At 40.6% G+C, this 23,567-nt stretch overlaps 1 protein-coding gene across 1 annotated transcript in view; it reads right to left on the reverse strand.

The window, feature by feature from the left end:
* Positions 1-6,092: 6,092 nt before the first annotated feature.
* Positions 6,093-23,567, reverse strand: part of LOC138622003 (gap junction delta-2 protein-like) — a 36,193-nt gene continuing 18,718 nt past the window's right edge. The window contains exons 4-8 of the mRNA XM_069700446.1: positions 12,487-12,663; positions 8,929-9,115; positions 8,619-8,790; positions 8,366-8,468; positions 6,093-8,232 (exon numbers count right to left, since the gene is read on the reverse strand). Coding sequence (XP_069556547.1) covers positions 8,079-8,232; positions 8,366-8,468; positions 8,619-8,790; positions 8,929-9,115; positions 12,487-12,663 — 793 coding nt within the window. The 3' untranslated portion in view covers positions 6,093-8,078. The remainder of the gene's footprint in view (positions 8,233-8,365; positions 8,469-8,618; positions 8,791-8,928; positions 9,116-12,486; positions 12,664-23,567) is intronic.

A 23,567-nucleotide genomic window follows, 5' to 3' on the forward strand; every position in this document is an offset into this window, starting at 1 on the left:
AGTAAAACATGGGGAAAGGAGCACATTCATACCGTGTCCACAGGCTGCTCAATCTAATTATCCCCTTAATGTTGTTATATGTTGTTAATGTGGCCATGTAGACTCTAGATAAATATTTGACCACCGCTTCTATCAACACGCTGTTTAAAAATGGGAAATGATAACTTTCTAATCCCAGCAGGAATTCACAGAGACGGAGGCGTCACCAGCAAGTTAGCTACACCCTGATAAAATCTACTTCTGGCTGTCTGTGTGTGCTGTTCCTGCTCTACTGACCTATTTAATAAAGGCAATCTGTAGCAGCCGAGCCAACTATATTTACAGAGAAGGCAATAATTTTTTTTTTTAAAAAAACACAGTTCTGATTAAATATATGATGCGTTGTGTTCTGTACAACCCTGTTAGGTCAGTGTTTGTAATATGATGTCAAGTGTGATAAATGGCACCGTGGTTACAACATGCTTCCGGGTATTAGACCTATATTGTATCTGCTCCACACAGTATAGGTTTTACACAGAGCACAAAGAAGAAATACCAACATGCTTATTCATTTATCATTTAAGCAATGACACAAGGTATTAAGCAACGAGTCCAAAGTGGAAGAAATATTGGAAAACAAAACAAAACAGTGTCAATAATGGCTCTCAAAGGTTATTGTTTCTGCTGCCTGTTTGTGCCGGTGTCATGTGCTGTGACCTTTAGTGAGGTTATCTTAAAGTCAATCCGTCACATGTCCCAACTTCACAATATGATTGTATAATTTCAGAGGAAATGAAATGCAGAAGCTGTTGTTTTGATAAAAGCGGTTTAGAAAACCACCTAAAAAGGTATTTAGTGGTTGTTTTCATGTGGCGGTTCTTAAACTTTTCAGATGATGTACCATGATGCAGAAAACCAAATTCCCTGTGGACCACTTCCAGATACCAACCATTTATTTCATTAAATTAAATTCCCTGATTGAATCATGCAATAGCCCCAGAAAGGCTAAATAACAACAACATCAAGCCTCTGTTTCAAAATCAAAGAATGCATTCCCAGCTCTTACCAGATGTGGCGCCATTCAGAGGCTCAATAACATTTCACCCATTCCGTTCGCTAAAATCAAAGAACGAGGAGTCCGACTGCATCAAGATAATGTTCGCATAATGCTACGTTGGAGATGTGATGTGACGCCACTCTGCGTGACTAAGTACAGGCACATTTTATTGACATTATTGTGACGTGATCTGTTATAACTGTTAAAACGACAATTTCGTGGTCTTGTGTGGAGTGCACATGTTTGACAATGCTCTTGTGTGCCACCAGGTGGTGCCTCATTTGCCACAAACGGGACACGAACGACAGTCCAGGAAACACTGTTTCAATGCGTTTTGCAGCAGAGAAAGTGTTTACACCAGAAATCTTGATTTGTTGTCACTCGGAGAAGGTGGGATTGGTTTGAATTGTACTTCTGCCAGATATAGTCACCTGTATCAGCCAGATAAGGCCACATCACTCCCACTCTCCCTGTGCAAAAAGCACTTTACACCTTCGTGGTGTCAGACAATGAGGAGCGAGACTGTCGTGATCCGTCGATTAGGTGATAAACTGCAGCTTCTCACAGCAAAGTACTGAATAGGTGGGTGTTGGCAGGTCACAAGAAAAATCTTAAAAATGGTTTAACCAAGGCGGCAAAGATTCAAATGAATATTTAAGTGCACGCTCTGAGCTTTCAACTTGCCCCTCGGCCTGGACAGCTTTGTCTTGCCCTGGTGGGGTTTGAATTGATGGTTCACCTTTCAAACCTCGATATTTGGCCTCAAACCAGCAGCGGGGAGGTGGGGGGGCCGCACACCTCCGTCCGGACTCACATTACCCACCATTCTCACCTGATACTCCTGCGACCTGCCTTTTCACTCTCTTATCAGTCGATGCCACCACACGAAGAGCAAACGTCACTTTGAGTCACACCACAGCACCTTCCACTGTGGTTTCCGACCAACTCCATGAGTCATTCATGCACACAGTTCAGTTTACCTCAACCTGGAGGCCATATCTGTCATATGTGATCAGACATGCATGCTTACTCATTCAGTCACTGTGGTCACGTCATGACCTCTGACTGACATCACCCTGCTGCACACAATACCAAGCAGCCTAATGTTGCTTTTGCTGTCAATCAATGCCTGTAACCTTTTCTCATGGAGTAGGAAGCTGGATTTTTTTTTCGTGTTTGAATGTAGTTTACGGCCAAATTCTCTGGAGGACAAGTTCCATTTTGTCTGTTGCACTCACTGTAGAACAGGTTTCAAATTGCCACTAAGCCATTATGGGTTTTGACGACTCCTTCACATTCACAAGGAGGACGCAATTTATAACCTCTCTCTCCTCTTCCTGACATTGTGTACAAACCAAACTCACCCACAAAGCACATTACGATTTAATTCCCTCTAATTTATGGCAAGCCATCTATTATAAGACCAATTATTGTTGTCAACATATAAATAGTGTGAATTCATGGTTTCCCCAAAATAGAGACGCATCCTGATTTGAAGGAAAACCAAATCTGCAAACGATGTCTGTAATAATGTTACTGATGTGCTATTGGGAAAACGTGTTGGTCAAGGGAAAGCTGAAATTCTGGACTCCGGTTTGGTTTGGTGAAGTTTTGTTCCAAGAGAAAAGTAGAGTAGAACTTTTTAGAATACAAAAGTCTGTATTTTTAACCCATATAAGGACATTCTGGTTCTATTTATTTCAAATATTTTACATCCACACCATGTCAAATAAAACTTCTGCCATTTTTATAATGAAGAAAAATCCCTTTATTTTCCTTATTGTTACGTACGATATGTTTTTTACACACAGGAACACAAAATAATTTAACCTCTGCATTGTACCCATCCTTACGCAGTGCACATACACACTTACATACATACATACACACAGAGCAGTAGGCAGGCTGTAGCGCTCAACGATTTGCCGGTAAAAATAATGAAATCGGTGATCCTTCGGTTCCAAACCCTGCTTCTCATCCTCCAGGTCGTGGCTGCCCAAGAATACATTTTTAAGCAAAATATGACATTTACCGAAACATTGTCTCTATGATATCCACGACTAGCTGTTCTGGAGCCTTTAATGATGCCACGTGAGAGTTTGGCCGGTTGCTCTTTAAAGCACTTCTCAACCATGTTGGCTTAAAAAAATGGAAAGTTCATTCTTGACCCAGATCCATCCATTCTTCCATCTATTTTCCACCGCTTTTTACAACACAGACTACTGGACTTTTTTTTTTTTTTTTTTTGCTGAGAAAGTTATAGCATGCTGTTAAAGCTGCAATCTGTATATGCCTGTTGAGGGTGTATGAATGAGACTGTGTGAGACAGTAAAAGTCACTAGTGCAGCTACAAGGACGTAATCCTTCACTAGCTTCACTTTAACCGAGCCAGAAGCCCCACAGTCAGCGACTGAAGTCTGTCGACTGCAGTGGTGTGCGACAACTTTTTCCACTGCGTCACTCAGTGTCCTGCCTTACTGGCTTAACTAACTGTGGTATTAGTTCCAGCCTGATAATCAGACTGAAAGCTTATTTCATTTACTTGGGTCTTGAGGACTGGACCATGGAGGACTTTAGTTCAGCCTGACTGTTTCAAATTTGGGCCTTTAAGTTTTCAAACTTTGTATGGATGTTATACAGAAGTTACACATCAGGGGCTCTTTATGTTCCTACACGGTATCTATATGTTGTGTCCTTTCTTTTGAGACACAGCTGAAAATAAATGTTCTTGATTTTTTTTTTTTTTTTAAATGAACAGCTGCCGGAGCAGTGAGGACTCCATCCCATACTGTCATATGCCTTGCTCGACAGCACAGGGGCAGCCAGTGAAGGAGGAGGAGTTGTTTAATCAGCTTGACCATTCACATTTTCACAGGCAGTGTAAGGATTGAAACTGGCATCTCTCCAGTCAAAAGGTCACTTCTCTCACTTCAAGGCTGTTATGCCCCTGTATGGCAGCAGAGTACATTCCGCTACAGTGAGACCAGTGATGTGTTGGTGTTTCCACGCGTTCATTAAAACCTTGAAGGAATGAAGAAAAAAAAAGCTCCGGTGTCAAAAAGGGCTGGGTGCCACTGCTGTGCTTCACATAGGCTAAAGAGAATATTGGGATAAGGATAAAACAAGAGGTACGATTGGGTGGCATATTTGTTTTACTTTGTTTGGTGAATAATTGAAATGTGACAAATGGGATTTTCAGTTTCATTCATTTCAGCTGCCTTTCACACCGGCAGGTCAGAAGGGATTACAATGAGATATCACTTCTACCTGAAAACTAAACCTCAGTCACATGTCACACTGTATTTTCTCTTTGAGCACATTCCTTTCTGTACACATTTAAATTGTTACACAAGCATCTTCCTGGAAGTAAAGTTGTACAACCACTGTGTTTAGCTGCACTGCAGCACTTTATTGAGCGATGTACCTCGCTCAGGGATAGTTACATAGAAAAAGAGGGGAGCTGTGGTTTTCATCTCTTGGGTTTATCCACACAGATCCAGTTACAAGGCTGTTTCAATATCTGCTTCTGCTGCCCTAAGCACTGTTTCCGCTCACAGTAGTCACAGAACTTAACTTTGGGAATTTTTCAAGGCACCATTTTAATTAGATTTACAAAAACAATCAATTCTCAATGAATCAGTCTTTGATCAGCTTGGTATCACGCTAAAACACGTAATAGACCCATCAGTCCACTAGAGTATACTGTGTCAGTGTTACATTTTGCCCCGCCTCGGCATGAAAAGTAGATGCATGTATAACCAGCCCTTTAACATGACCAGAAGGACGTCTGGTGTGGTTGGATGGAGCAAGTACAGCACTTTAAACCCGGGACACTGTGTTCAAGTTTGTAAGCAAGCAAAAGTCAACGTGGATTTCTTTTAACCTAAATAAGCTACTTGCATAATGTAATGTACTGAACTTGCGTAAAGCACATTAAGTAACTTCTGTGACCCAATCCCTGATCTTTTCTTAGACCTAACTTGGTGGTTTTTAGTGTCGAAACTTACAGCCCCTTACTTTTCACGCCTAGGCAGGGCAAAACGTGACACAGTCTCTTCTAGTGGAACAATGTGTGTATCACACATTTTGGCTAATTTTGATACCAGGCTGTAATTATTTCATAGAAAATTTAAATTGATAGCAAAGTTGAGGGGTAAATTCCATATGCTTCAGCTTGTAACCTTACTGCATCAGTAAATGATAAAGGGAGAACTGTTATTGCTTCATAGATGAGAGATTTCTAACATTTTAAGAGCTGAAATGATTAATAGGCTTTTGTTACAGATTTTACCCCAATCCATTTTTTTTTTAATTATCTGATGATAATTCCGAAAATATGAATAAAATGTTCAAAAGTATAGAATAGATTACATATTATGGAGAGAATGGTGAAGCCTTTAATAATCCATCTTGTTTTCTTAATATGATCCTCCAGTGTAACAAAGTGCTTAATTATATAACAGTAAACCGTAATTATTAAAAGCAACAACAAAAAAACCATTCAAAAATATAAATTTAAACAAATAAATTTATTCAGATTTGTTCTGTTTCTTTAATGTAGTCTGGCCTGTTTTGGATCTCCTCTGACGAGACCTTTGTTTCTTGGCCTGACAGTTAACAGTTTGGGAGTTATGTTTGCTGTTGTTAGAAACACACACAAAAAAAAAATCCAGTATAAAAATGTCCTGCAGGGACACAAAAGCTGGCACGTTATATTAATGGACCTCTGAGATAAACTTGGGCAGATGTGTTGAACAGTGTGAGACTTTGGAGTTCACTCATGTCAGAGCACACCAGTCTGCTAGTGTTGAAATAAATATTAGCGTCGAAATAATAAACAGTTTTTTGCCTTTATAATTATCGGAGCGTCAGCTGAGATAACAGCTGCCGTCCCGCGGAGACACAGCAGCTTCATCAACAGTAGAGCGAGTTTTAATATTGAGGTCATTATCAAGAGCAAATGACTCCATTAGAGGGAAGTAGGTGCTGCAAAAAGTCTTAATGAACTATTTAATATGAGTTTGAGTGCGCTGTGATCAAGCACAAAAGAGGAGCAGATTTCTAACACTTTTATTGTGAAAATAACAGAAAATAAAAGCAACAAAACATAAGAATACGTCACCCCTTGGACAAAGAGCCTATTTACTGTTTTGTTTCCACATGTATATTCCACATCTATACTGGTTTCTCATGACTTTATAATATAGTAATTCACCCCTTTGTGTCAGTGCTCTCAGTTTCCTGTTAACAGATTGAGAGTAAGAAGGAAGGGGAAAGGGAAGTCTTTCTTTAACCCTCCCTCTGCTATGATCACTCCTATTTTGGAAATGCTCACTGCTTTTTCTGAAGTCATCCTGTCTTGACCGATACTCCTTCTGAACCCAGCCACCTTAATCTCCTGCGCCTCCATCTGCACATTTCTTTTTCAGTTAAAAGTCACACTTCTTCCTGTTTTTGTCTTCATAATCTCGTTCTCTCAACAAACCCGTGTTTTCACCGTTTCTTGTTTTCTACTTTTCTTCTTCATCTCTGGCCTTTTTCTGTCAGTTCATGCTGAACAGCTTAGATATGTACTCAAGTATAAACGCAGTATAAACAAAATCTTGGCAGAAGACAGTGATAGTCCTCCTCTGAATCCCCTGGTTTCTCTTGTTCCATCCACCCAGGGAAAATCCAGCCACTATCCCTCCCATTATTTCCTCTCCTCCTGCCTTTGGGGAGTTTCTTTCTTTCTCTTTTTGTATACTTTATTACATCTGCTGATCTGTTTGGAGCACAGTACATGGTAATCTGGTCACCTGCAGCAACGTTGACTTGTTTCGAGATGCCAGGAACACTGGTTTATCTTTTTTACTGTGAACCAGGTTATCAATAATCGGACTACTGCTATCTCAGATTATCTATTTATCACACAAGAGGCTTCTTTAAAATTATATCAAACTTTATTTCAACATCAGTGACTATAAATGAACTATCAAACTCTAAAAACAGACGGTCCAACATTTTTAATAGGAAATTAGTTGACTGACAGCATTTTAACTACAGATTGTGTTATGGAGCAGTTGAAGCACACCTCTTTTAAGCAAGGCAATTGACTTTCTAAACTTCCACTATATTGACTATAGTGATGAATGTGCTTATTGTAACCTATTAAATTCAAATTTTATACTTAATATTTTTGTAAACCACAGCACACTGCTATTTTTTTCAATTTCATTCAAGCACACAACGATCCAGCAGAGACGATAAGTTATCTGTCACTGAGTCATTTGCTCAGTTTGCTCTTTATCATTCTTTTCTGTTGACGTTGCATCATTGCCGTGTTGTTCTGCAGTTGTGGCAGGAAACACCTTCAAAACTACCCTTGATGGTGCATTCAAGAACACCCTGACATGAGATTTGATGCTACGTTGTCAGAAGGGGCAACGCCAGCAGACGAACAAAAAGCAAACAAGCACACTGTGTAATATAAATAATGGATATGGTGGTTTAATCCATTAATACATCAGACATTGTCCTTGAATGCACCTACTGGAGGAGTTTTTGAAAAGAGCTGTTGATGGCGTGGTACTGCTGCATTTACGTGGATGTTAAAGTAAAGAATAAAGCAAACTAAATGATTAATGTGTCGGATTACCCCTCAGGCAAGTCTCTGCAGGTTGATTTCTATGGTGTACTGAAATTATCTGAAACCTTTGGATGTCTGTAAGGGAAGAACTCAATCAAATCTTATGGTTTGCAGTAATGTAATCGAGATAAAACATGCTGAAATGATCCTTTAAGAAAAATGTTATTCACAAGGAGCCATATCGTGGAGTAAAAGTACAAACACTAATATCTAATGTTTTAGTTATACAGTTAAAGGTTTCTATTTATGTGTGTATGTGCACATGATCTCGTTGGTCCCTAGTTTTGGTCCAGTTTAGTCTTGAAAAACAGTCAGGTCACATTTTTCCTCATGGCCATCCTTTTGCAAGCTGGCCTTTCAGAGGGCAGAAGAAGAAGGAGCGGGGAGGAAGAGGGGGGAGGCACTGCTCTGGGTTCAGGGGTTGTTATTGATAATCTGCCTGGGTCGCCCGTAGCCCGTCATGCCCGCTTGAGATGCTCCTCTATTTGTGCCCATTTGCAGGCCGATGACATTCCTGCCTTCGTTCATCTGTTCCTCCGAGAAATCTCTCCTGTTCTCCTGCGACTTTCTGCACACAAGAAACACACATATCTCTCAGTCCACAGTTTCATTCCTCACATCTCTTTAGTTTTTTCATCTTTCAACAGAGAAGTGGAGTTCATACATGAATGGAAAAAAAAAAAAAAAATGCTCCAACTCACTTATGGAACCAGTTGGGGTCTCCTTTGTAGTTGCCATCGCTCTTTGTGACAGCCAAACTACCCAGGGCCATTAGGGTCCTCTGGACAGCAGCCAGGTCTTTGCCTGCAGACATACAGCAGTCTCACATGAACAGAGACACAAGGAAGAGACAGCTGACCTGTGCTCTCCACTGCTGAATACAGCTTCATTTATACTGCAGGAAACTGAACAACATTCAACTCGGCTCCATTGTTACAATACAGATGAGCTCACCTTCAAACAGGTCTACAGTCTGGAACATGTCCGTCTTGCTGATGCCATAGTTTTCGGCAGCTTTGAGGAACATGGAGATTTGCTCCATCTGCTTGAACGCCATGCCAGAGTTCTTGATGTTCTTGATTGGCTTGGTGTCTCCGTGCAGACTGTTGATGAGCTCACACAGCACCTAGACACACACACACACACACACACACACACACACACACACACACACAGTGAGCAGATCCTTCTAAATACACTGCACATTGTGAATTACAATGCTCTATAGAGGTATTTACACACACATGCAAAGCACAACACTTACACATCCATCCTTGAGCCAGTTTTGGAACCCGGTCTTGTCTGGCTCGGGCCGACCAAATCCAGAGCCACACTGGGCGAGGATCCACTCCACCAGCCTCTCCTCCAGCTCCGGGTCGTACTTCTTATCGATCTTACTCTGAACCTCGCGGCTCAGACCGTACGCAGGACCTCTATTTGCCATGTTGATCCTGGTGGGGGGACAGTTAGTGGTAGATGGTAGTTGAGCAAACGTTACTCCCTGGCAGTGCATTGTGTCCTCTTCAGTGTGAATATTTAATAGATGTAAGTGAATTTTAATCGATGTAAGATACAAATCCCTGCCCTGCTCACACCAACACTCCTGGCCTGCAGTCAGAGCAAATCAGATTTTAATCATTTTCTTCCTGTTGTGTGTTTCTATTGTGTATTCTGTTATTTGTGAGAACTTATTAGCTTTTTTTTTTTTTAAACTGTGCACTTCTTCCAGCTGCTCTTTTAATCTTTCAATTTTGGTCAGAATAATGTTTTGGATCCTGGTGGAGAGTTAGAAGAGACATTGATTCCTGAATGTGAAGCTACAATCAGGAGCTGGTCTGCTAAGATTAGCATATTTACAAGAAACTGCCCAACAGCAACAAAATCTGCCATCCGTTTTAAGGTCGACTTGATAAATAGAAAAACAAGAAAATAAAAAGTAAGAAGTATGTACACGTGTCTGCTTTCCGATAATGCAGCAAAGTTCATTCAGCTTTATTGTAATCCTTCATCTTTTGTTTGTAGGCTTAGCTGTGCACAACAATGTCAGAGTAATTATCTAACAAAGATATTTTGTACCACAGAAATTAAAATGCTAAATGTCTCAAGGAATTACAACCCTGCTCTTCTCTGTGAGTAATTATGGTCAGCCTATCTCACTTATTAATGCAGCAAGCTTCCTGTCGGCTTCAGGAGAACAGCCCCGCTCCTTGCATCCTGTTTGCTCGTTCAGCTGTCACTTCCTTCCTCCTTTTCTGACAAAGGTAGCTTACACAGGAATCTAAACAAAACAAGACACTGTTGCTCACTATGGGAACAGCCCGAGAGAAAACAAACACTGCATCAAGCAGTAAAACCATGAAAATATGAAGCGTTAACCAACGCGATGCAGTTATTGCTTTTACAAATCACCAAGTTGCACAACTTGTGAATTTGCAGTAACCCAGATAACATATGGAGATGTTTATAACTGATAGGAAAGTCTCACTGCTCTCACTTTTCTTCTCTTCCTTCCCAAGTATGTGCACGCTACAAATCTATAGTGTGTTCATGCTCTGCAAGTATATGGAAACTGTATAATTTTTCACTTGATACACTGTAGGAATGCGTGCATCTGTGCAAGAGTCTGTCTTTTATTCTTGCAGGCAAAGTGGGTTTAATATGTACCATAAAGTACGTTTGTCCCTCTGGGGCAGAAAGGCACACCTATTACACTCGTTGCAAAACAGAGGCCTGTCAGTCTTACACAATATGTGTTGATAGTTTGACAATTCATCAGTCTCCCACAACTGCACACTGGAGCTGATGTCGATCACGTCGTCTCTGTTCATTGTCTGAGGTTACGGTGGTTATATAGGCATGTGGAGAATAAGCGTCTCCCTGTCCTCTAAGTAATTCCAAAGCTATTTTGTTACAGCAACAGGAGAGAAGCAAATATTCAAATGTCCAAACTCTGTTTCTTTCTCAATCGGAGGAGTTCTATCTGTGGCGTCCTGGCACGCCCAGGGAACATCCAGCAGCTGCAAACATCAGGACTCATCTGAATGAAACAATGAGGGAAGTCAGAGAGTACACTCTCACTCAGATAAACCCTTTGTCTAACCTGCATTTTGTTCCCTGAAGCACACATGTAAACCAGTGATTGGATATCACCAGATTAGGCCTCGCTGCCGTTACTCTCTGCTGCACATTTCAAGCATAGCAAGTGTTTGCAGGGCTGATAAAATGGTGATAGTACAGGCTCTTCAGGCACAGTATGTGCACAGGTGTGTGTGTTTTGGAAGATTTTTATAGAGGGCTGCCCTTAAAACAATCAACTGGGAGTGGCCTTGTGGTTACTGGGAACACCTTGTAATCACAGAGTCATCTACAACCCCCCCCCCCCCACACACACACACACACACCTCACCCCACACATGGTTGCTGCGTGTGCTGGCGAGGTTACGGAGGTTATTTTTAAATATGGCAAACTAGAACCATACGTTTATCTGATGCCTAATATATAAAGTTTCAGTTTGTGTATTTTATCTCTGATCCTCTTTTAAAGCACGATCAAACTGAATGTGTCTATAATGTCTCTAAATAGACTGTAATGAGATAATTACTCTACAGCTTTTGTGAATAAACCTAATCTCAGGTTCTTTAGTGCTCATGTCACATGTCACCATTTACCAAAATAGCTCTCATATGCAATTTACAGGTCATATTTTTACATTGACATGTCTTGTAGTTTATTATAAATGGTTGCACTGCAGAATGAGGATGTGTTTCTTTGTTTTAAGTCAATTGCCAAATCAAAACCTCGTCAGCTGCTCATCTATCTTTCATTTTCAGTGACATATTCATCATCATTTATTCAAACAATAGAACACTGAACATTGAAATGACTTATTATCCATTAATCCTCTGCCTTGGCTATACACAGTGGTACTTGTTCGTATCTGACTGCTGTTCTGGGCAAACCCAACGTGCAGCATCTTACTCAGATACAGCTCCAGTTGTTACGGTTTAATTTGTGATTCGTCATTGGTGTCATACCCCGCCCAAATTCTTCAACTTTCACATCACATCATAACTTGCATTCATTCGTTATGTCCGCTACAAGATGTTTGTCAACTTTCTCACTGTTGCACAAGAGCTTCATGAAAGTGCATCATCACTTCACTTCTAAAACCTTCATGTTCACAATGGACCCAAAAGGATCAAATAGACCGCATGGTGACTCCTCAGTGTTTATGGCCATGTTTTCCCTCTATCCTCTCTATTTCTATTTTATCACGAGAGATAGCAGACACCACCTGAAGTCAAAGTCATTCACCTTAATATAAAACTTTACCATGGCCCATAAATGTGACAACACACAGAATCTGACCGACAAACGCAGTTTCACTGCCATTTCCTGGACCAGGTAGCACCCCGGCGTTCAGAGCATATATTAAATGAGGAAATGACATATTATTAGTAGAGCGATGAGAGATTTGTCAGAGGCTGAACCCGTTAACCCGTTAGGCCTCGCACGCTGCGAGCACATGTGAGGAGTGTTCAGAGGAGAAGGTAGATAAGAAACAGGATTTCAGAACACAAGAATTTACAAGCCCCATCAGGAGGAATCTGATCCACACAGACAGAACTAAACATGAACTCATTAACTCAGCGCTCAGCCTGTGTGATCTAACCCGAGCAGGGAGGAAGGAGACCGAGAGCAAGAGTGCAGTGCATTTTCATATTTCCAGAACAGAATTAACCACAAATTCCTCAAAGCAACAAAGAAATCGTTTGACTGCCAGTGAGAATCCAGAAAACTGAGACCAGCCTCCTTACTTACTTTGTGTAGTAGCTTTCAGGTGAATAAAGCTGTTCTCGTGTTGTTCCTGCTCTTCTTCTCCCTCTACAACCCAGTGCAGAGTACACAGTACAGGACTGCCAACATAAATACAGCAAACACTCCTGTCTGAGACATATGATTTCACCACATTCAACAGAAAGCGGGAGTAAGAGAGAGCTACGCCTTCAGGTCCTCTTATTTCACTCTAAGACACGCCCCCATGCTCTTTCTCTGTTTCCCAACTCAAACTGTAATTCCTTATTTAGGAGAAGGACGGGAAGGAAAAACGGGGCATGTGATTTGAGAGTTTGGTGTGGTCACTAAAAAGAATTCTCCAAATTTCTCCCTCCACCGCTGAGGAACAAAACGGGATTAGGAGGCAGGGAGGCAGGGATGATAAAATCCTGGAGAACAGTAAAGTTTGAGGGAGCACAGGAAGGGAGTTACAGTAATTAGAGAGCAGAAAAGCACATGGAGGGAGATTATTTATTGCCTTAATTCAAACTGAGGGTGTTTGTGGTCTTTCAATTCTGCCTGAAACTGAAACAGACAGCAGGCAGCTGTGGAATGTGATTCCCCTCCTCTCTGTTCAGTTTCATGTCAAGATTCAACAAAGAGTAAAGAGAAGAATAAAACTAAATGTATTTCCTCGTAGCTGAACATTAAAATCCCGACAACCGGAACTGATTTGTCTTGACGTTTTCAGAAGAGCAGGTACAGGCATTCCAACCTCGTCAGCAAGTCAGGACCTGGCATGAAACGATGACATCAGATGTGATAACACTGAGAGCCTGGCAGTGTGTATCGACTGAGCCCATCGGTCATTAAAATGTAGGCGTTAAAAGATGCTGGGACTCGTTAGTTTCAATTAAGTTCTGTGAGATTTCCTATAATTGATTTTCAGTTACACCCAGACACGAGTCTGATATCTAAACACCAGGACGTGGACCAGGACAGAACCGGAAAGAGGCTTTGTTGCAGGGGAACATTTCCTCTTTCCTGCACTGTACCTGCATGGAAGTTCAGCAGCAGCCAGCTGCCAACTTGACTTCTATAGTCACAGCTTTCATTCATAGTTTGAGTTTGCCTTTATTTTTTTATACCATCAAGAAGGCTTTTCTCTATTTGTGGGAATATACATGAACTCGCAGCAAAGTTCATGTACAAAGTTCTACCAGATGATGGAGATCTGTGTGGGAACATTTTGCAGCACACCTGAACATGTCTTATTTACACATACATGAGAAATTCCACACGTGGGTGCGCTCTGAGTGAGGTGGAAACACACCCAGTGTTTCCTTTTTTCTTTCTACAGGATTTTCTTTAGCCAACAAGTCATCCTTTCTGGCTTTGCTTTTTTTGTTTTTCTTCTCCCTGCAGATGGGATGTATCAGCCGAACTAAATTGATGACATCACGCCATTCCTAACATTAGAATGACCCAAACTAAACTTTCCATCTGCAAAATGCTTCGCTTGCAAGAAATCAGATTTCCAGGTTGCTTTGGCAGCTTTTTTTTTTACGCTGACCCCCCTGTGTGAGTCTCTGCAGGCTGCTGCTGCACTACAGCAACATCTGGTGGCTCAGAGTAGCAGGTAGCATGTAGGTGACGATTGCTTCTTCCACTATCAGGGTGTAAACATGCAGCTACAGTAAAAACAAGTTAGATTTCATCCTCAGCGAGCTGTTTTAAATGTGTTCAAATAGGAACAATTTGATACATACTGCTCACTGTCCTCTATGGTTAACCTTGTGCTGAGAATAGTTTTCACAGATTTAATTTCAATTCAATTTCAGGTACGTGCACACTGCTGGGTGTTGATGGTCATGCTGAGAGCTGCTAATTGAAAAAGTGCTGCCCGGTGGACACAACAACGTGATGTTATCAGGGTGTAAAATCTGAGGCTGTTAAACACACAAAAACGAAAGTTAACAGATGGAGAAGATGAAGTTACACGCCAGGGGGACCGTCAGAGAAAAGTGGTGCAGGTTTTTGTTTCAGCTGAATAATTTAACTGCAAACCCATTTTAGATCTAAAAACCCAAAACAATATATGGCGTTCCATCAAATCCGTCTCCCCTGAGGTTTATGACTTATAGAGAGCTGTAAACACTCAAAGTAAAGTCGGCTATGGTCACGAATAAATAGATAAATATGAAATAGGAGTTTATCTTTGAGCGTGACACAGCACACACATTGCAGCTCTTAGGATGGCAATGACTGAAATATGGATGGAGTTCCATGAAACTCGGTACACACACTTGTGTTCCCCTCCGGATGAATTGTAAGAACGTTATTGTTCCTTTGACATTTCATTTAGCACCATCATCAGATCACTTTTTTTTTTGGTATTACTTCATGCTTTGGTTTATGACCAAATTCCTGTGAAACTGGTGCCATTCCTGTCATCCTCTGCTTTACACTACTTAGTGTTTAGTGCCGATTAGCAAATGGCAAAACGTGCTTAACTAAGATGGTGAACATGGTAAACATACCTGCTAAACATCAGCATTTCCAAGGTCAGGAGTAGTATGCAGACATTAGTAATTGACTGACTGACTCAAAGCACCATAGTGTATACAGAGCTGTGAGAATGGCTGTAGGCGCTTGTATTTTGATGTTATAATTGAACAAACATCCCAGTATTACTATAAAGAGTTTAGCCTCGCATAGGTATGAAAAGTGCAAACAGTTCGCAAGCTATGTGAAGGACAAACCAACATAAGTAGATACAGACATACAGGCATACACAGATATACATACAGAGATCTCTTGCATTATGGTACGAATGTACATCATTTTACTTTATGCTTATTGTGGGAATAAAACATGAAGTTTAAATTTTTGGTAGCAGTCCCAGGATGCTGCCTGGTCTTTTAACCTTAGAGGTTGCAACTCCACTTATTGTATTGGACATTGTGTTTGCATATTCCTGTAATGGCTCCTGTGGCCAAATGCCAGCTTGAAACTAAATGCTAACATGATTTTGCACTGTAGATTCTCAGAAGAGCGTCTCCTCATACTGAGTTGAAAGGGAATTGTGTTTATTTCTGTTCCTTATCTAATTTACTTTTTTTAGGACATTCCAAGCATACAAGATGTCGGTTTGCAATTATGTTGAGGGACAGGAGGTAAAAAAAAGAGCATCCATCGGGATAAATAATAAAGAAAAGGACCTTTCACACCATCTCAAGCTGCAGTGTTGTACTAATAAACAGAAACTGCTTTAAACCCGTTTGCAGGATCACCTCTTTATCTTGACATTTCATGCGCATGGTGCACAGACCGTCGGTGGTCGTGAGCGGCAGGAGGTGTGATGAAGAGATATGTGGATGAATAAAGAAGTCTAGATTAAGACCGCAGGCGATTCAGCAGTGCCTGGCCCTTTAGGACAAAATACCAGTTAGACCCAGCAGGGAACATCTGTTTGAATTACAGTCACTTCAAATACAGTCTGAATGTGCACCAGGCGACTTCACCATACAGTATAGACACACCGCCCTGGATACTGAACCATTTCAGTGGTGCAGATGATAACTTCTGTGCAGTGTGACATCAGGTGTACAGAAGAAAACATGCTGACATGCTTGATGTGATATTTACCAATCAAAAGCAGGTGATTTTCATGTTTTTCTCATGTCAGCGCTGCAGTGTCCTATTTGGTCCTCTTAGAGGCGCTGTGTGATCCCAACCACTGAACATAACATTCACTCTGCTGACACTCAGCTCTAAACTGTGACCCCTAAATGTCCATATAAATCTCCCGCTCTGCACCTCCTCCCTCTAATAATGCTATGAGACAGGAACCAGTTGTGCAGAAAATAATGCTCTGCCCTGCAATGAGCATGTTCAAGGTGGAGATGCTGTGTTAGTCACTCACAGCAGTAATTACTTGGTTGCATTCCAAATCAGATGATTGTACCCTCTCCTCTTCATAAATATGACTGCTCACCGATAGGTTTCTGAGAAAATGTCATGTTTTGATGCAAAGTCGTGCCTGCGGTGGCAACATCAGCATCCTAACTTCCTGCCTCCGTTGCAAACAGCTGATGGATGTCAACTGCATGCTATCTGGTGCAATTACAAAATAAGATTAGACGTAGACTTAATTTATGTGACCTCTGTTTATTGATCCAGGAGCCGGAGGTGCAGAGGTGGGGGATGGGCGTGGAGGAGGAAAATGTGAGCGAAGGGTCCATGAGCAGCCCCCGCGTGTGAGAATGGTCCTCAGTGTCCTTGTGAGGTGCACACAGAGTCCAGCTGTCCGGCCAACTGTCGTGTAGTCAGGGAAATGAAGTGAGGTAAACAATGCAGTGTGTGCTTTGTTGATTGCAGCCAGCTCTGCTCTGGTTTGTGTTTCTCCTCCAGCTTGGCACAGGTACACATTCGATGTAAAGCAACAGCAGGGTGCGAGGAATTTGATTACATTTCACTGCTGTTTACATACACACATTAAATTCTGTCTATGTCTGAGGATGGATGAGCTGTTTGTTAATGATGACAGGCTTTAATAATGATGATGGGTTTTACTGATGATGATGATAGGGTTTATGACCATATATGGAGGAGCTGGCTAATTAACAGAAGGTGTTAACTTGCTAATAGTTTAAACCATGTAGATCACAAGCTCAGGAAACACAGCTTCATACTGACATAATGAAACCAAGGTGGTCTCATTTATATGCATGACTTCCAAACCTGTTTAACTGTCAGCATACAGTGAACCAGCTAAAAAGATTTTAGCATTATAGTGAAACTAAACTCCACACAGCCATGCGAGATTAGAATTTTTTTAATTAGCATCACATCATGAAGCTTTTCTAAGCACCAGGCAAGTAATGACAGTGTCATGTTGATGCTTAAAAGGACAGGAACACAAACAGAGTCTGTGATGTCCGTGCTGCCTGAATCTATTGCTGCAGGGGTTAATTTGGGTCCCAGTGGAGGATTTGGTGAGACTAAGTAGGATTTTTTAAGATATGTGAGGAATGGTTGTGCTGTTTGTGTTCATGTACATGCATGTTGACACGTGTCTCTTTGGTAGATGGTTTTATTATTTGAGCCGTATAAAGAAATTACATTTTACCAACTGTATTTTTTTTTTTTTAGCGATGACAATCTGCACTATTACTTGTTGAAATGATTATTGCTCTTTTATTTTCTATTTTTATTTTATTTTATTTTTATTTTATTTTTATTTATATTTACATTTCCCTAAATAGACCATTAGAAACATAAATCTGGAAGATGTGAATATAGTTATTTCCTATAATTAAATCAGCTTGATCTCTGTAAAAGAATATATATATATTTTTTTTCTAAACTACCAGAACAAATGCATTAGGGTCAGCTCTGAACATACTATTTTTGAGATATACCTCAAATCTGTATACGCCAGTAAGTTGCCACAACGGTCATCATTGGGTCTGAAGACCTTTTTAGCTTTAAATATGTGACTGTTGTGTGCTCCATATACAGTATATCGTATTTCCAGGATTATCAACTGGGAGGAGATGTGAGGGAGCTGTCAAGCCACCATCAGGAGAAGAGTTATAAAAAGAGAAAATGAAAGCTGGTTAACTGTTGAGAGTCTGGTTTTTTTTTTTGTTTTTTTGTAAGTGGTCTCTTTGAAAAAGCAGAGAAAATCCTTTGTGGTGAGAGAATAGAGAAGAATCAGTGTCAAAGACAGTTTAGGCATAAGGGGAGAAAAGATGGAGAAGGGCTTTCCTGCAGTAAAGCAGAAAGACCGGATTTTAGTTTCAGCAGCTCTGACAGATAAACAAAGACAAAAAGAAACAATGAGTGAAAAAGGAATAATTGTATTGAGTGTTGATTTGATGTGAGATCCAGGTGGAAAAGCCACAGCATGAGAGAGAAGGTCAGAGGAAGACAGGGAGGCAGAATGAAATATGAAGGTGAAGAAAGCAACGGAAAGAAAGAGGAATGAGTCAGGTGGAGGAGGAGGAGGACCAGATGGAGACAGAGAGAGAGGAAGAGCAGAGAGACTGTGCCAAGCAGGGATATCACAAAAGGAGACCGAGTCCCTCGCGGAGAGCAGAATAGAGAGTGACACAAATTGATGGTCCGAGACATTAGGAGACAAGATGTGGAGGAGGCTCCAGAGAAGCATAAGCCAACTCCAATTTCATCTTTATGAATGAGTGAAGAGGCAGAGAGGGAAATATGGAGGGAACACAAGAGAGGAATAATGAAATGATTCCCCTCCTAGTGCTGTCTTATCACCAGGATATTAATGAATCAGCTGTGGAGAGCAGGTCACAGAGCAGAGAAACATTTGATGAGGAGGCAAGGATGAACATTAAGAAAGGCTAGTCCATGCTGATCAATCTGTGCACGCTGATTACAGAGAGGAGAATATATATATATATATATATATATATTTAAGATTAGACCTACTTTTAGTTGGGTCGAGGTCAGGAAAAGGCTCAGGCCAACTGTGACATGAACAACAAACGTTGCTACACCTGTCAGGGTTTACTGTGGATTACTCTGAAAGACTCACACAAAGACAGGATCGGTGGAGCCGTAAAAACAGACCATAAATCTGATGTATACGTTTACAGTTAAAGCCACACAGGAGTCAGCTGGAATTGGTGAATGTGCTCCCAGCTCAGAGATAAGATACCAAAACAAAAGTCATACTTGGTTTCTCAGAACAACAAAACAATGTGTTTAAATGACAGAAGGAAGTGAGATGGATGTTGCAGATACTACCAGGTAAAAGATGGTCATTTATTCCACAAGGTGCAAAAATCCCCCATTGATATCGAAAAGAATGTGATAAAAAATGTCACACTTTAACTGAAAAATAGCAGCAACAAAAAAACTAAATTAAAGCTGCCTCATCAAATCAAGATCCAAAACAAATGTGAGAGACTTAGCTCAAGGTAAAAGTGATGAAGTCAGTCAGCTGCACAGTGTAGCGTGTTTGTGGAAAGCACAAGGAAAGGAGCTACTGATTCTGAGTCATAATACTGCAGGGCAGCAGTTTGAGAGAGTGAATGAGTGGAGTCAAGGAGCTCAGCTTCTTTATGATGGATCAGGATGAACACTGGGAGCGCTTTAACTTGAGAAATAGACACAGATCACCACAGCAACCTGGTAGCAACCGGCTTTTTATTGTCAGGCTCTGTTATTTTTGTTATTTCTTTCTCTTTTGAGGTGTTTCTCTGTTTTTTTCCTGGATGTTTAAATGTTTTGATGAAGCCTAGAAGAAAAGTGAATCAACGAGAATAATGACAATAAGTCCTATAAAGTCAGTGTCATTGATTCTTCCACATCTCCAGCTGTGTATTACAGTACAGCCTGTCAATTCGATGCATACCTGCACAGAAACAGATGCCTGTGTGGGTTTGCAGGCATTTCATCACATTTTATCTGTTTCATATGTGCGCCCTAGCACGTCTGGCCCTCTACACATAGTTATGTGTTCTTTAAATCTTTAAATAAACATTCAGCGCCCCAACACTTGAGGAAGCAGGTAGGATGAACTCCTAAAGTTTATGCATTTGTGCTCTACCTAATAGACTGTGCTGAGCGCACAAATGTAGTGTTACATGTGGGTGTTGAGTGACAGTTGAGTTAGACTTTTAATGAGAATAGACGGTATTTTTAATTAGATATAGAGGTCCATAGTACAAATACAGTTTCATCCAGTCTTTACCACAAACTAGTGAGTCTTCATTTTAATGAATGATATATTTAGCAGGTAATTACTACACTTACCTGTTATTTTCTTTATGCTGCAGCAGAGTGAAGCCCAGCACTGCATATTTCTAACTTTCACCATGCACGAGTCTGCACTTGAGTGCGTTCTGTGGAGCGCCGGCAGCAGATATGGTGCAGTGCTGTTTCTGCCCCTCACTGCCGTAGTCTCCATGGTGCTTAACATCATTACTGCCCTCCTGTCACCACAGCAACCGGCCTGGTTACACCCTCAGCAGTGCTTTTGTTTAGGCATTTATTGACTCTGGACATGCATGTGTGCATGCGTGAATGTGGGATGCTTGTTGATGTGAATGTACATGACACGCAGCGGCGAGTCAGCCGCAGCCATCCCCATTGCAATAACAAACTGTGGCCTTTAAGTGAATGAATAACCACAAATATTCATTATTTAACATCCTATCAGACAATCAACTTTATTAGCACTCCTCTCCGTCGGCCTCTTCCTCTCCTCCCACTTTCAGTATTTCCCAGTACGTGGCCACGTGCCGCCTGCGCTGACTGAAGGTTTAATAACACTAAAAGGTCCACCGCCCCCACACCCCTCTCTTCTCTCCTTCAGTAACCTCCCTCATTACTGAAATGATCAGGTCCGACCTAATAACTTACCTGCCTATGAGTCATGACGAGACTGAGAAACAATGGTGTGAGTAAGATCTGACTGCATGGTATGATTTGAGGGGGGATGAGAAGGGATGGCATCCCTATTGCTAACAAAATGACGCGAATGTTAACCTGCCCTAGTAGCAGAGAGAGTGCAGGAGTACTTTAGTCGAATACGTTAGTCAGCCTGACTCACTGATCCTTCATCTGACTGAGGTTAGTCACAATCTATGGCCCCGACCGTGGCTCTCAAATATCTGCGTATTGATAAATCACTTTGTATTGATAAATGCTCCCATTGGGCCATCCCCCCTCTTCTGTTTAAAAAAATAACAAATCACCTATGAGAGTAAATGAGCAAAAACCACAACAGGAAGTTATTGCTTGTTTTGTGGTGCATTTACTTTACATGTAAGTCTTTAATGGAAGTGAACAGATTAAGTTTGTATAATTTATCAACAGAGGCCCAGAGAGTGTCCTGATGTATCTCTCAGAGATGTATCGCTTCCCAGTGCTGAATAATAAATGTTAAAGCAGCTGAAAGCACTGCATTGTACTCGGCACTCTTGTAAAGGATGTGCAGCACCTATATTCTACACAGCATGAACAGCTACAGTACGTTTCATGTTACGCCAACACCACACCGTCATGTGCACTGCCTGTCAAGTGCTGTATTTAAGTACATGTCTACAGGGCTTGGATTTTACCTCAATATTTCCATTTGTGGATACTTTATACCTCTGCCACTACATTTTGGTGTGAAATTGTATTCTTTTTAAAACCCTGTTTCCAAAAGAGTTGGGACGCTTTTTTAATCTAAATAAAACAGATTGTGATGAGATGCGTTGCTGCCATCAAATTCAAAATGAGCATATATTTTTCATAAAACAATAACATCTCTTGTTTGATATGTTGTCTTTGGTCTATTTTTTTTTCTATTAAATATAGGTTTACATGATTTCCAAATCAGCATATTCTGTACATTTTACACAGCGTCCTAACTTTTTTGGAAATGGAGCTGTAGTACACTAATTTACTAGTGACACATATATAAAAGTTCAAAATTATGATGTGATTTTATAATCAAACTACATAACTGTAGCCTATACATTTCATTCCAGAGTATACTGTTTAAACAGTAAAAGTTTCTATACATAATGCATGGCATTTTAATAAAATAAATAATCATCATATTACACTCAGAGACATTTTTCTGCATAATATTGACTTTTAGTTTTGATATTTTAATAATAATTAGCTGATGTCTGTCATGCCGTGTTGTAGAATTTCTTTGGTGTGTGTATCTGCCACACTGATCCAACACTTACCTCACAACATCCACATATGGATGTAAAATGTCAACAATGCATAGCAGTTATCATCTTTTTGTTAAACACAGCACAGCTGACATCACTGCATAATAATTTATTCACATATTTTTTTTTTTTATACATACTATATATTATTATTGCTGCAGTTGTGGCGCCTCTCAGGTATTCACTTTCAATATTCCCGTAATGAGATTCTATGTTCATATCTCTATATTTTTCATCTTCATGCATGCTGAGTATTACATTTCACAGGAGCAGGATGCAAATAAATAAAACAGTCTCTTTTTTAAGTTACATGTCATAATCTATCCATTCTATTAATGCTTCGGTAACATGCCTTTTTCGAATGTCCATAGAGGAGAAAACACTTCTTGGAAAATATAGTCTCCATTAGAGGGTGAAGGCATAACAAAGAGCACATTAATAATACATATTGTTAAAGCTCGCAATCTATGATTAATCTTCATAACCACCCGAACCCCTGCTCCCCCACCCATGTAAAGCCTATCTATACCGCATAGGGAAAAGGCTACGTGTAATTATTACATTTCATCTATGTACAGTAACTTTGAAATATGGCACCGGATCTGCTCGTGAAAAACAAACAAAGTTGAGGTTACATGTTAAAATAGTTGTGACTACAATACTTTTCCTGTTTAGCTGAAAAAAAGTCTGTCATATTTCCATTCATAAGCTTTCGACCGCAATTTCACTATACAAGCCAAACACTGGCAAACTGCTGTTTTCAGTAGCTTCTGAAAGTAAACAGCGTTCCCTGCAGGCGCTGGGAGCATCGTGGTGCATTAACACAGTTTTGGAAAGTAGATCTAACTCATCTTCAATGCGACTCGTGTTTCCACGTTGAGCAAAAGCTCCCGGGCAAATTCAGTCTCTAGTCTGATTGGCACCTAATGCAACAAAGAAAATGAAGAATAGTGACAATGTTTTTAGAAAAATCCTGGTTCATTGATAACAAATACTGTGTTCCAGTTTATGCTGACCATTTTAGTGCTGACAGTTTTTGTGTTTGTCTTTGTGTTTGTCTATAAAGGTGCATATTTGTCCACCGAGTGACTTTACTTGAACATTGTAGACAAAGACAACTAACACTATCTCTCCCTCAGTAGCTCAGATTAGTTTTGCATTCGATTTTCTGACTAAAGTCAGAGACTGGCTTTTTTTTCCCACACACATGCGTATGCATGCACACGCTTAAGCTCTTGCATATGCACACGTAATTGGAAAATGAGGGGATTATTTCTGATCTAAGGCAAAGGCAAATCTTAAAGAACTTCAGAGAATTCAACCTCCGACTATCTCTACAGTGTTTTAATATCATTTGCAATTGCTCAGTTCTATCTGTTGGGTTCTTTGAAGGCACCTAGTGTCACCTAGGCAGAG

The sequence above is a fragment of the Brachyistius frenatus genome, unplaced genomic scaffold (genome assembly GCF_029030835.1).
Source record: "Brachyistius frenatus isolate BFR_SWC_R1_liver_20210118 unplaced genomic scaffold, ASM2903083v1 Contig_34, whole genome shotgun sequence".
NCBI lineage: Eukaryota > Metazoa > Chordata > Actinopteri > Embiotocidae > Brachyistius > Brachyistius frenatus.